The sequence below is a fragment of the Macaca fascicularis genome, chromosome 3 (assembly GCF_037993035.2).
Source record: "Macaca fascicularis isolate 582-1 chromosome 3, T2T-MFA8v1.1".
Taxonomy (NCBI): domain Eukaryota; kingdom Metazoa; phylum Chordata; class Mammalia; order Primates; family Cercopithecidae; genus Macaca; species Macaca fascicularis.
In genome coordinates this window covers 169,015,129-169,027,693 of record NC_088377.1, presented here as the reverse complement: position 1 = coordinate 169,027,693, position 12,565 = coordinate 169,015,129, and the positions used below count along the sequence as shown (strand labels likewise).

The following is a 12,565-nucleotide window of genomic DNA, read 5'->3' as shown; positions in this document are numbered from 1 at the left end:
GCTCTGGTTCACTCTCTCTCTCTCTGTTACCCCCATCCCCATATAAAATATGTAATATAACGTGTATTTAATGTTACTCTGAGAAGTACTGAATAATTAAATTGTAATAGTATTAGGCAATATGAATTAATTTATGTGTTGTATTCAGAGAGGTTTTAAGATAAAATCTGTAAGACCTATTTTAAAAGATTATTTCTTGAAAAAGGAAAAATCTTATTTTAAAAATAAAGCAATTTATTAGTGTTCTTGGACTAAATAAGATTTATTTGTTGAGTCCCATAGCTTTGATCTGTCCAGGAATTTTTATGGTTTACTTCCCTTGCCTCTGATCTAGGCAGGTACTATGTCTGTGTGCCTAATCTAGTCAAGGAAAACTAGGAGAAAGCCATCTGGCTGATCCTGATAGAATTTGACATAATCCATACGAGAAACTTAAGCAATTTAGTATCCATAGCCAGAGTCTAAGGGAATAAAGGTACTATTAAAGGTTGAACAGATGATTTAAATATATTAATTATTCTTTGCAAAGCTGCACTTTTTTGACTGGTGAATATTTAATGAAATGTAGATCCTACATCGTCATCCTGTGGCTCTCACTGGTTTTTCCCGTTTCCATCTCCTTTCTGGAGGAAGAGCATAACAATAAAACTGTTTCTGATCTTGCCATCTAGAAAACACTAGTATTAAAGTGGAAATTTTTGTCTCCTTAAAAGTGAAATGAAGCAGCCTATTTACCACCACGCATCCCCAGGCCAGTGGGTACTTACGAGGATATGCAAGATGACTTTTCAGAAATCAGCCTTGCTTGGGATGAAACCATTGATTTAATAAATAAAGCATAGGTCTGTATACCACTCAAGATGCCATTGGTCTGTATCAAACTTTTTTGGCATTAACTTTTAAAATATGCCTTTAAAGGAAAGAGTTCCCAGGAGACTTTGTCAAGTTTCAATACAGTAAATGTTATGGCTGAGTTATAACTCCTAAAAACTGAAGTTAATAATAGAAATGACAGATCTGAATTAGAAGAGGATAGCTATAATAAAACAATTTTTGTTATTCCCTTATGATCTATAGTAAACACACACACACATATTTTTAAAGTTTTTTGTTTTAATGCTTTGAAAATGATTTCTCTTTCTTGTTATTTATACTTTAATCAATGATGGGTATTAGCATTAAAGCCTAATATCCACATCAAATAATACAAGGCACACTGCTGTAACACACAATTATATTAACCATAAACTTTTACCTGTTTCAAGTCTCTCATTTTAAATAAATTTGTTTAAACATCAGTTTTTTTTTTTCCTGGCAAGGCTCTATATTCTCATTCACACCCCAGTAAATCACTAAGAGATTATTGATGAAGATATGTGTATTTGGGTGTTTGAAGGATTATAACAAAAATAAAAAGTAGAATAGAATTTTAGAATATATGCTTTCTACATTGAGGACTTCATTTGCTTTATAGCCTTCTTTATATTTGTTGATATTCTTTCTTGCCCTATGCCAACATTTTAGAAATACATTTTTAGAAATTTCTTACAATGTTTATCAGTATGCTACCAATAACAACACACACACACTCTCTCTCTTTCTTTCTCTCTCTCTCACACACACACCTTTTTATCCATGTAATAACAAATATCTTGAGTTTATAGTGTGTATTTTGCTAGAAGTTAAGTGGTTATACATCTTTGCTTTAGCTTTACAAAATCACTAGATCACTGACAGATGGTTTTTTTGGTTTATTTTGTTTCGACATTTTTTCATATAGTTAAAACCCACAGCATTCAATTTCATCACCCAGGCCCAATTCACAAGCTTAATCAATGGCAAAGTAAAACTGGCACCTCTTGATTTCCTGGTTTGTGTTTTTTGGGTGGAGTTGATTCCTGAGTATGAAAGTTGTGTTAGGAAATAATATTAGGTAGCTGCAAGAAAATACTGGAAGATGGTTACCAAACATCCTGTATAAGTGTGATTTTCTCATACCTCAGGGCCCTGCTTATTAAAAAGTTGGATCTAGATATGTGTTGATCTTGCCTAGTCAGCCAGTTTTGATATACTACTAGCATGTTACCATTCCTATGTAGTATTCTATAAAGAAAATTTGGCAACCCAACGTTTGAAAAATTTTTTAACATTTTTAGCCAAGTTACTATTTAGAATCAAACTATGTCTAAAAGTAAATTCATCACCCTGTTATCTACGATTACTGCTCCCATCCTACTAGAACTGACTCTCCTTGCTTGACTTCTTCATTTTATCCATGTTGCCACCACCACTTTGCTTATTACGCAGACTTCAAAGTCTTTTTTCGTCTATGAATCTGTTCTTGAGAGTTCCAACTCATGGAGACCTCTTCTGATAAACTCACATTTACCTTACCATTTATTTTTTACTTCTATCCTTTGTGTTATTATTGCATTATTAATTATATTGCCCCCCCCAATTAGACTCTAAGCCCTTTGAGACCCAAGGCTAGCAGTTTTACCCTGCAGCAGGTAGAATTATGAAAGAATGGATCACCAGGCCTGTCCCCATTCTCCCTGTTCTGTAAGGTATCAGTAAGTTTTGATTTCTTTTTTGTAATGTCTTCTTCATGTCCTACTTTTCCTGGTCTAAGCTTTCTATTGCTCTACTCTTGGCCTTCTCTGGTTCTTTTAGTATCTTCTGTTTATAAAGATTATGGGTGATTTTTAGAAGATTCTTGGGATAATTTTTTGGAGATATATGGGTGATTTTCAGCTTTTTCCTATCTCAGGTTCAATTTTGAAACTCTACCACAAAAATTCTACCTCTTTATACTTGCATTTAATATTTATTCAATAATTGAAATGTTTTGAGAGTGTGTATCTCAGAAGCAATAGTTTGGATATGTTAAAAAATGGGTTAACCACACTTTTATTTTCAATACAGAATAAAAAGAAGAGTAAGTCTTTGCAAATTAAGGCTAATAGTTATTTTATTTCACCACCTGATATTTTGTATATACCTTCAATTGAGCCATAATTCTGTTGAGTTGTACATGGAGAATCTAGAGATTTAGTATTTTAAAATGGAGAAAATTGAGGTAAGTGATTGCACAAGGTCAAATGTGTAGCTGATGAAGAAGTCAGGAATAGAAGCCAGCTATCTCTTTAAGATTATTTTAATATATAATAACATGTTTTTTAAAAGTACAAAAAGGAATACTGTGAAAGGTAAGTTTTTTCCCTTCCCCATCTCTCAGTTCCTCCATTACCTTCCCCAGAGGCAAGAAGTTACCAGTTTCTTGGACTTTCAAGAGCTAGTTCATGTATGTAAAATCAAGGAAATGTATACATTGTCCTTCACACAAATGGTAGCATCTTATACATACCTTTCTGCACCTTGCCTTTTTTTACTTAACAATGTCTGAAAATTGTAGAGCCTGGGATTTTTTTGTTCCTTGGTCCATGAACTTTCCATTTTACTGTACCGCTTATTATTATTAAACAACTTTTTTTATTAATATGAATGGACAGAGTTATTAAATTATTATTTACTTCTAGCATATTGAGTACCTCACATGCAACATGATGTAGTATTTCACATTTCTTTCAGGAGGAGAGGGTCACTGATTTATGATACATAATGTTGAAAGTTAAAAAATAATAAGGGAAATTTATAAATAGCTGTTACTGCTGGTTACCAAAAATAGCTAATTGTATATTTACTTTTCCATTTGAGAAAGAATTGGGAGATGAAGTTTTCAGGGAAATCATTTACCTTCAGACTTGTGTAAAAATTTGTACGGTTTGTACAAACAGTTTATCTTAACTGTGAGAAGCAATGATGTTATAAATGTCAAACCACAAATGTTTGTTTCATTTTCTAAATTTTAAAATCTCCAACCTCAAATTTATATCACAGAAATAGTTTTTCATTTGTTTCTCAAAACAGTTTGTAACTATATATTTTTATCTTGATATGATTCATGATCATCTATATAAAAATACACCATTAATTTTGATCATTCTGGGTTTTTTTTTTTTTTGGCCAACTTTATCTATCAGCTCAATTATTGCTTTAATTCTCAGAGAAAAATACAGCCTGTCAGAACTGTCTGATTTTAGATCTTATGGACCAAACTGTATCACAAAAGACAAATCCATTAAAAAATGTGTCCCATGCCAAATGTCCATGATAATATTCATAGAGGTTGAGTACTTATATTTGAACTTCACGTTAGATAATTAGTCAGTAATTCTGCTTTCTTCCTAAAGATGGCAGGCCTTCTCAATGTATTGTATACTTGGTAATTCTGTTTGAAAAAGTATTAGACTCCAACCATTGTTGATTGGAAAAAAAAGTTAATCAGACTAAAAATATATTTTCATAACACCATCATCATAGTTAAAATTCAGTAGTTGAATAAGTAAGATCGTATTCTTGATGTTCATAGCTTTAGTGCAGCTTTTACATGTGTTGTCCTCAACCCTGAACACAGGGTCCTAATGGTTCTTATTGCATTTTGACTTTGGAATTCTTGATGTAAGATAATGAACTAAAAGTCTTGTCAAGAATTGTGATAAGTCATGTTAGGATCCTGCTATATTTATAAGTTTCTCTCCTATAGAGATGATGTCAGGAAACAAAAACTGGTCAACAAAACATCTCAAAAGGAAACAACACCCTTAAGTAATGATGTATTGCATATATTTGTGAACATCTGAAATATTTTTATATTTATTCTTTGGTAAAAATTTATATGTCCAAGTTCTACTTGAACTTTTTCTTTTTGCTTAGGTGACTGATTCTTTTTTTTTTTTTTTCTTGAAATTAACTTTTATTCAATACTTTGGGAATTTTTTTAATCCCTAGAAATTCATCTTTTTTTTTTTTTAAATTTATTTATTATTATTATACTTTAAGTTGTAGGGTACATGTGCATAACGTGCAGGTTTGTTACATATGTATACTTGTGCCATGTTGCTGTGCTGCACCCATCAACTCGTCATTTACATCAGGTATAACTCCCAATGCAATCCCTCCCCCCTCCCCCCTCCCCATGATAGGCCCCGGTGTGTGATGTTCCCCTTCCTGAGTCCAGGTGATCTCATTGTTCAGTTCCCACCTATGAGTGAGAACATGCGGTGTTTGGTTTTCTGTTCTTGTGATAGTTTGCTAAGAATGATGGTTCTTTTAATAAGCAAAATAAGTACTTATCGGTGCCACTGGAAAAAAAAAAAACACTTTGGCCTTATCTGCTGTGAAAACTAAGCTCACAAGGTAGTGCTCTAGAGCATGGATAAACACTATATTTTGTTCCTCCTTTTCCCATCATTTCCGTTTCTAATTAAAATGGTGTGTGTGTGTGTGTGTGTGTGTGTGTTTAATCATGTGGGATTTTGCTGTTCAAAGAAGGCAGACAGCAGGACAGAGGGCAGGCTGGCCTCCCTGCCAGGCCTCACAGGTAACTTTGATGTGGCCACCACTTACTAAGGCTGACCCTGATTATTAGTTCATCCAGAGAGGTAACTAGGTACTAGAAGACTGCACCACTTTAATCAGCTTCATAGATAGTAGTGTATAAATACCACAATTCAGTTCTTTAATTTGTGATGGGAAGTGTCAGGCACAGTGGTTTCTCATGTTTATGGTTCAGTGCATTTTCTCCCAATAGGCAAATCTACATGGAAAAATAAATTATAATCAGAAGGTTGCTTGGTGAGCATTGAATCAGCTCTCAGCAACCAGTGTCAGCAAGCTCTGGTAGTGCAACACACTCATCTTCCCCATAGGAATGCAACTGCCACTCAGACCAGATATTGTTCAATATGCAGAGCATCCTTTCTACTGGTCCAGGCCGCAGATGCATGGCCAGCTTTTGCTTTCTTCATTTCTTTTCCTACAGAGGTATTGTAGACTTTCTCTTTTGATACTTTTTTTCAATTAGAATTTAATACAGTTGAGCTGATTAACGTATGTAAAACACTTAGCCCAATTCCTGGTATACAGTAAGTACGTGATAACTAGTATTATGAATAAGCATAACTGGTTTTGAGTCCAAGTCATCTTGTTACTTGTAATATCAAAGAGTCTTCTGGGCCATTTTTATAGATGAGTGTGATCCATCTTTTGCATTTTGAGTTATTTTCATCCTTTAATTCTTTTCATTTAATTCTTCAATTTTATTTGTCCTTAATGTTGAATCCATGAGCTAATTAGGACAGTGCCTTTGACTGTATGTGATTTTGCTATTGTTTTAACTTTAAGATTTTTATTCTTTTAAATTTCAGTTTCTTGCTCTGAAATACCCCATTCTCCACATTTCCCCCATCTGTAATGTGAATCTGTTGGAAGAGATCACCTTGAAGTTGCTGCTCGGTTCCAGAATACATTTGATTTTATATCTTATTTGAGTATATGATGTCAGTTGTAGCCATGTCCATCTAACTGTGCTTGCCTTCATTTTAAGCTCTGCTTAAATTGTTTCTCATAGAGTGTGAAGTTATTTTGAAAATGGTAGCAGCACTGAATCCTTAGAAGGATGGCCATGACACTGGGAGGTTGTGATTGAAAAATCCATGGGTAAGTGTAGGATTTCAGCAGTCAGCAATGACACTACAGACCTGACAGATATACAACTGACAAATCAAAACATTTTGTGTGAAAATGAGTACAGAAAGGAATGATTCAGATGAGTCAGTTGGTCACCCCAGTAAAAACAATCATTGTCAGTCTTCTCTCCATCCACCTGGGAAGTGAGTTTTTCTTTTAAGAGTCGCAAAGAAGATTCGGGAAAATGGTAGAAATTACCACAGCTCTTTCTGGTGCTTGTAAAAATACATATTATGGTGCATTTTTGAAGGTGGTGGTCTCAGAACCACATTTTGAGAACTGTCAAAGATAGGAACCATTGTCAGAGTTCAGAAGAGAGATAGATCATTTCAGGCTGCAGTAATCATGGAAAGCTTAATGAAAGAGACTGGCTGTGGTCTGGGTTTTGAGAGATGGACAGGATTTGAATAGATGAGAGCAGGGAGAAAACATTTTTCGGTGGGTGAAATGCCAAGAACAAAAGTACAGAGGTGGGAAACAATAGTGTAAGGGGAGTGCAGAATCAAATAGTTTGACTCAAAGGTTCTTAAATGTGGTCCATGAAAGAAAATTGAGGCCCTACTTCTGTCAAATGACATCACTCACTTCAGACTTGGAAGAAATGGGCATCTCTGCGTATTTCTCTTCAGCATGCAACTGGATGAAACTGTTGATGCCTATCAGTGCATCCAGCTTCACATTTTCATGTGCTTGCTGATGTCATCAAAAGAACTCCATTTTAGAACACCTTTTGGAAACTGGAAAGACTGTCAACATCTTCAAAATAATCTTTCTCAATAAATATTCAAATGGAAGAAGAAAAATTGCACTCTGGGGGAAGCTGGTGCACCTGTGATGTCAGGAACACAGCATGGTTTTCCTGCTTGATGAGGAAAGGATTGCCGCACGTCATTGTGTCTCAGTACTTTCCATATCAGCAGCTGTCACCACCTTTCCAAAAGGTGTTGTCAAGAAATAGGAGCAGGTTAAGATGTTTTTCTCTAACCAGACAGAAATCTGTGGACTTTCCAGAAGTCTAATTGAACTTGAAGGCAGAGGAAATAATGTGACTTGAGTCTAACTTGAAAGTCTTGGAGGAATTTGGTGTTACAGTATGCAGGCCATCTTAACCTGGCAAATTCCATTCTATGTGATTCTGCTTTCATTCTATTAAATATGTACCTTTGTGAGTCAAGGATTTCAGCACTTGTTGCCATAGGGAAGAAGTTGTAATGGATTATCAAAGATGAAGTATATGTTGCTATGTCAAAAGCCAAAGCACAATTTCAACTCATTTAAACTAAATCTCGTTGAGATGTACTGCTGAACAGTCAGAATTTTCTAAATTTTTTTTTCCAGCAAACAGTCATTTTTCTTTCAAAAGAGAAAGGAGGCATAACCCTTTATAAATATTGCTTATGTTCAGGAAATCAGCTTCCAGTGCAGTGAAACGAAGTATATGGTGTATGCATTTCTGCGCATGTTTCTGGAGGAGGAAGTCCCTATCTTTAGTTAGAATCTCATACTAGTCATTGACTTTCCTGAATGGCTAATAACTATTGATTTAGCTATTGTGGAGGCAGTGGGTTGCTCTGGATAAATCTGAGCATAGGAATGAGAGAAAATCAGCTCATTTGAAGAATATGGGATGCGAAGCTTTGGCACGACAGTGGCAGGTAATGTAGAGATTCAGGTTATCCCCCGCATCTGAGTAATCTGAAGCTTCTCAAAGGTAGGAACCTTGTGTTATCTTTTTTGTTCATACTGTCTGAGCACAGTGCAGGAGACATAATAGGGACTCCAAAATTGTTGAGTTAAATTGAAATCACTGTATGAATAGTGAAAGCTGGACTGTAGCACCAATAATAAATGCTCTTCTGTCTTACCTGTATTTAACACTGTTTGGTTACATCATCTGGTGAATACTAAGGTTTTTGAGAGAAAGTGTTTTATAAAAAGCTCCTATAACCTTCATTTTATTCAGGAGCAGTTGGTTAACACAAACTTTTGGCCTTAAGAGGATTTGTTCTCTTTGGACATTTTATTTATTTCTGATAATTTTTACCAAAAGTATGCTTCCAGACACAATAATTGTATCCAGTACCTTCAGGGTGCAGGAAACTTACAGGATGGTGTGATTACTTATGTCATCGTTTGTTTAAACAACAAAGCAACATTCCAATAAATAGTATTGGATTTGCTCATCATTAAATAAAATCAGCCTGACAACTCTGAGCTCACTTTAGCTTAAAATATATTGGAAACTTATAATGGATCTTCTATCAATCTAATAACAAAGCCCTGGAACCCCTCTCCTGTGTTATATTATTATAATTTTATTATCACTTTTATGCATGTTCCCGGAACAAGGTTTGGCAAAACAGACTCCCTAGGTATTAACTTAAAATTTTAAATTAATTTATGATTGGGAGACCAGGATGTTAAGCTTAGATTCTAGTTCATTGTCATATTTTAGTTTTGATCCCATTCAATTATTCCAAACTAAAGAGAGATTCATTGAATCTAAAACATTGGTATGATCTAAAATATTTGTCTCACATTTTTCTGTTTTTAGCAAACTTTGTGTTCCCAAGTCTGGAAATTACAAATCAAATTACATTTCTCATTTCTCAAAAGCCCAGAATTTTTTTTCTAAAGTGGAAATTATTACTGGAGTTAAATAAGGTATAACGTCACAGAAGACAGTGGCTTTGATTAACTGCAAAATGTTTAAGCAATAAACTCTTCTGTAATACTGTAATTTATGCAGAACTTTTGAGGAAGATAAACTACTTTTGTGGACTCTCTATTCATTTTTAAAAATCTTTTGATGTCCACCACTTTGCTACACAATAGAAGAGAAAGATTTTCACAAATTTGAATTGAGATAAATATAGAATGGGTACACAAGAATGGAGTAAAATTCCTTGTATTATATTTTTTACTATAAAACATACTTGTATGACATTTGGGAAACATAAGTTAAAAAAGGGTTACCTGCAGCTTTATCACTTGGAGATAACTGCTTAACATTTTGGTGTGTTTCTCTCCATTTTTACATATGTGATGTGTCATGTGTACACACATGTACACATAAGTATACACTCACACATGGTACAAATGGGGATGAAACTGATTTTTTTTCATTGCATATAGTATCAATTCTTTTCCATGTCATTACGTATTATTTCACAGCATTATTTTAATAGCAGTTTAGTATTCGCTGTAAGAAAAAGACTATAACCATTACCTTATTGTTGGGTATAGGGCATTCCCAATTTCTTTTTTTGCCATTTTTTTTTCTGGCATTTTTTTTTCTATTATAGATACTGCACTGAACACCCTGTATGAAAAATTTGTGGTATTCATAATTATTCATTAAGAGAAAATTCTCAAGCTAGACTTTCTGGGTCAAACTATTCAGACATTTAAGGGTTTTGATACATTTTCCTAAATTGCCACTAAGTTGTTGCATGAGACCTCAATTGGATCTGTTTTCCTATGACCAGCGCAGTTTTCTCTCGTGGCACCCTGTTGGGCGAAAGTGGCACCGCACTGCCCGTGGGTCTGCAGCTCTTGCGGGGCTGAGAGGCGTCGGCTCGATTTCCTTGGTGTCTAACCCGCATGTCTTTGTCTTTCCTCCCTGGGGACCGCTGCCACCCGTGCGGGCCGAAGCCTTACGAAGCCGTCGCCCCGCAGCGCTGCCGCCCTGCGCCCGGCCGCCCCCGGGAGCCGCTGCCCGCCCGCGGGCGCCGTCACCACGCGTCAGGCCGCTGCCAGCTGCCGCGCCAAGCTCCGCGGCGGCGCCGCCCGAGAGCGCCAGCACGCGGCCCGGGGCCTGGGGAAGCTCACGGCACCGTGAGCGCCGCCGCCTGGCCGCCGGCGGGACCTCGCCCTCGCTCCGCACCGCGGTACCTCAGGCGCCTCGCCGCGGCGGTCTCCACCGGCGGACCAGTAGTCCGCAGACCCCTGAGTCCTCTGCCTCGCCTCAAACCCCTTTTACTCCTTGCCCTCGTCGGCCCTGGGTCGAGCCAGAACTCTCCCGTGAAGCCCTCTAGAGGACCACGTGCCTTAGGGACAGGCTGGGGGCGGCCTCCGTGCGAGTCGTGGCTGCTCGCAGAGCAGCACGTCCTCTGCCTGCCAAAATCGTGGCTTCTTTGAGAATCTTGTCACTGGACAATACCATCCTTTTCCTTTCAGCCTGTAATTTATAGATTTCCTATTCCTAGTGAGTTTTGTCATAATTACTTATTCAACGACTAGCTTCTACTTGAACCTTCACCTCAGATCCTGGCATCAACAAGCTAGTTTCCCCTGCCCACCTCCCCCGCCCCCCCGCCACAACCCCAAATATTGCCATCTGCCAGAATATTGTTTTAATAACTGTCCAAATCCTCAGTGACTGTGGGGTGCTTGACACAACTTGGAGTTGTGTTATGCACAACTGTGGTTGAACTTGAACTCCAACATCCAGTCCCCTCCTTCCTGTAACTTCATTTCCAGTGATTATTTCTCCCCTTCAGAATCAGTCCTTGCTACCACAGTCCTAGACCGTGTCATTAGAATCCGCATCCTCTCTACAGTCTTGTCTGTGGTGACCATGACCTCTCAGATCTCCTGCTCCAGGGAGCGGAAGTGACTGACAGGACCCCTGCCTTCCCAAGGCATCCACTGCTGGGTTTGCACTTGAGGTCATGCTTCTCCAGCACTATCCCAGTCAGTGAGTGGGCACAGCACGGGGTGTTGGTGGTGGCACGTTCATGGAAGATGTAGGACTCCTCTGATAAGCAAGTTTGGCTTGGGAACACCTGAGCGGCCTGGTTGAAACTTTCTGAGAACTATGCTGCATGCAGCCTGAGGCTCTTGGGCCCAGTTCCCCTCTCCTTTCATAGATGTCATACCTGTATTATGGTATGAAGGATCCCTTCCCCTCTCCTGCTTCCTTCCCTTTATCCTTCACAGGAGTTCCCTCAATAAAACTCTTGCACACTGAACCCTGTCTTGGTGTCTGCTTCTAAGAGGACCTGAACTAGCACATCATCAGACATTCCATGCTCTGATCACCATCTTCCTATCCTAGATTCCTTGCTCACTGACAGCTAATTCGTTTGCTTCATTTTTTCCCACTGTTTGTCAGCCCCTGTCTTGCATTCTCATCCTTGGTTAGTCTAGATTCTGTGATCCATTATCATGATCATTCTCCTTGAAATGCATTGCTTTCAGCACTCTTGAACCGCAATTTCTTCCAATTTACTTTCCTGACAAAATCCCAACTCTGGATAAATCTTACCATCTGCCTTTCATGGGCCTTACTGGGACACTGAACATTTTCTTTGAGAAAAACACACAATTCAGCCAATTCACTTTTACTTCCAATTCGTTAACTCAAACCTCAAGTTGGTGCTGTTGTTCCTACTGTAGTCTCAGTTCTCCACATCTGAGACTACTCTTCATACCTTTTCATCTCCTCAAAATGTTCTGATCTTTTCCTCCCTGTTTACTTCACATTTCCCTGAGAAAACAGAATTTACTACATCCAGACTTCCTCATCTTGTCACCACAAGACCCTCCAACCCAGTTACCTTGGTAACCTTCCTTTTTGTGATAATAGAGGGAGCTTCACAGATCAGCCCCACCTCTCATGCCCCGAATCCCAGCCCCTTTGCCTTTTCAAGGACTTCCTCCTTAGGTTTTCCCCTTTCTCTCTTTTGCTTCATCATCCAGCCTCCTCTCAACGGATTATTCCCCGCACGCATGCTCCAGTGTCTTTCATCTTAACCACACCTTCCCTCGTGCACGTCTTCTCCGTCTGTGAACCATTTCTCAGCTCTCCTTTAGAACCAAACTTTTTAATGGAGTTGTCTATTCTTTCCTATTGGGATATTGTGACACCAGTTCCACCTGGTCTCTCTGCTACCACTCTTAACCACTCCAATACATTTTTGATAGAGTGGTAGCAACAACCTTTCTCACAAATTGAATTAAGCAAATTGTT

General features: G+C 37.9%; 1 protein-coding gene across 3 annotated transcripts in view; it reads left to right on the top strand.

The window, feature by feature from the left end:
• ZNF800 (zinc finger protein 800) overlaps positions 1-11,561 on the top strand; it is a 49,156-nt gene extending 37,595 nt beyond the window's left edge. For all 3 annotated transcript variants that reach the window (XM_045388443.3, XM_045388445.3, XM_045388442.3), the window contains one exon: positions 10,246-11,561. In XM_045388443.3, the coding sequence (XP_045244378.1) occupies positions 10,246-10,432 (187 nt within the window). In that variant the 3' untranslated portion in view covers positions 10,433-11,561. The remainder of the gene's footprint in view (positions 1-10,245) is intronic.
• The last annotated feature ends 1,004 nt before the right edge of the window (positions 11,562-12,565 follow it).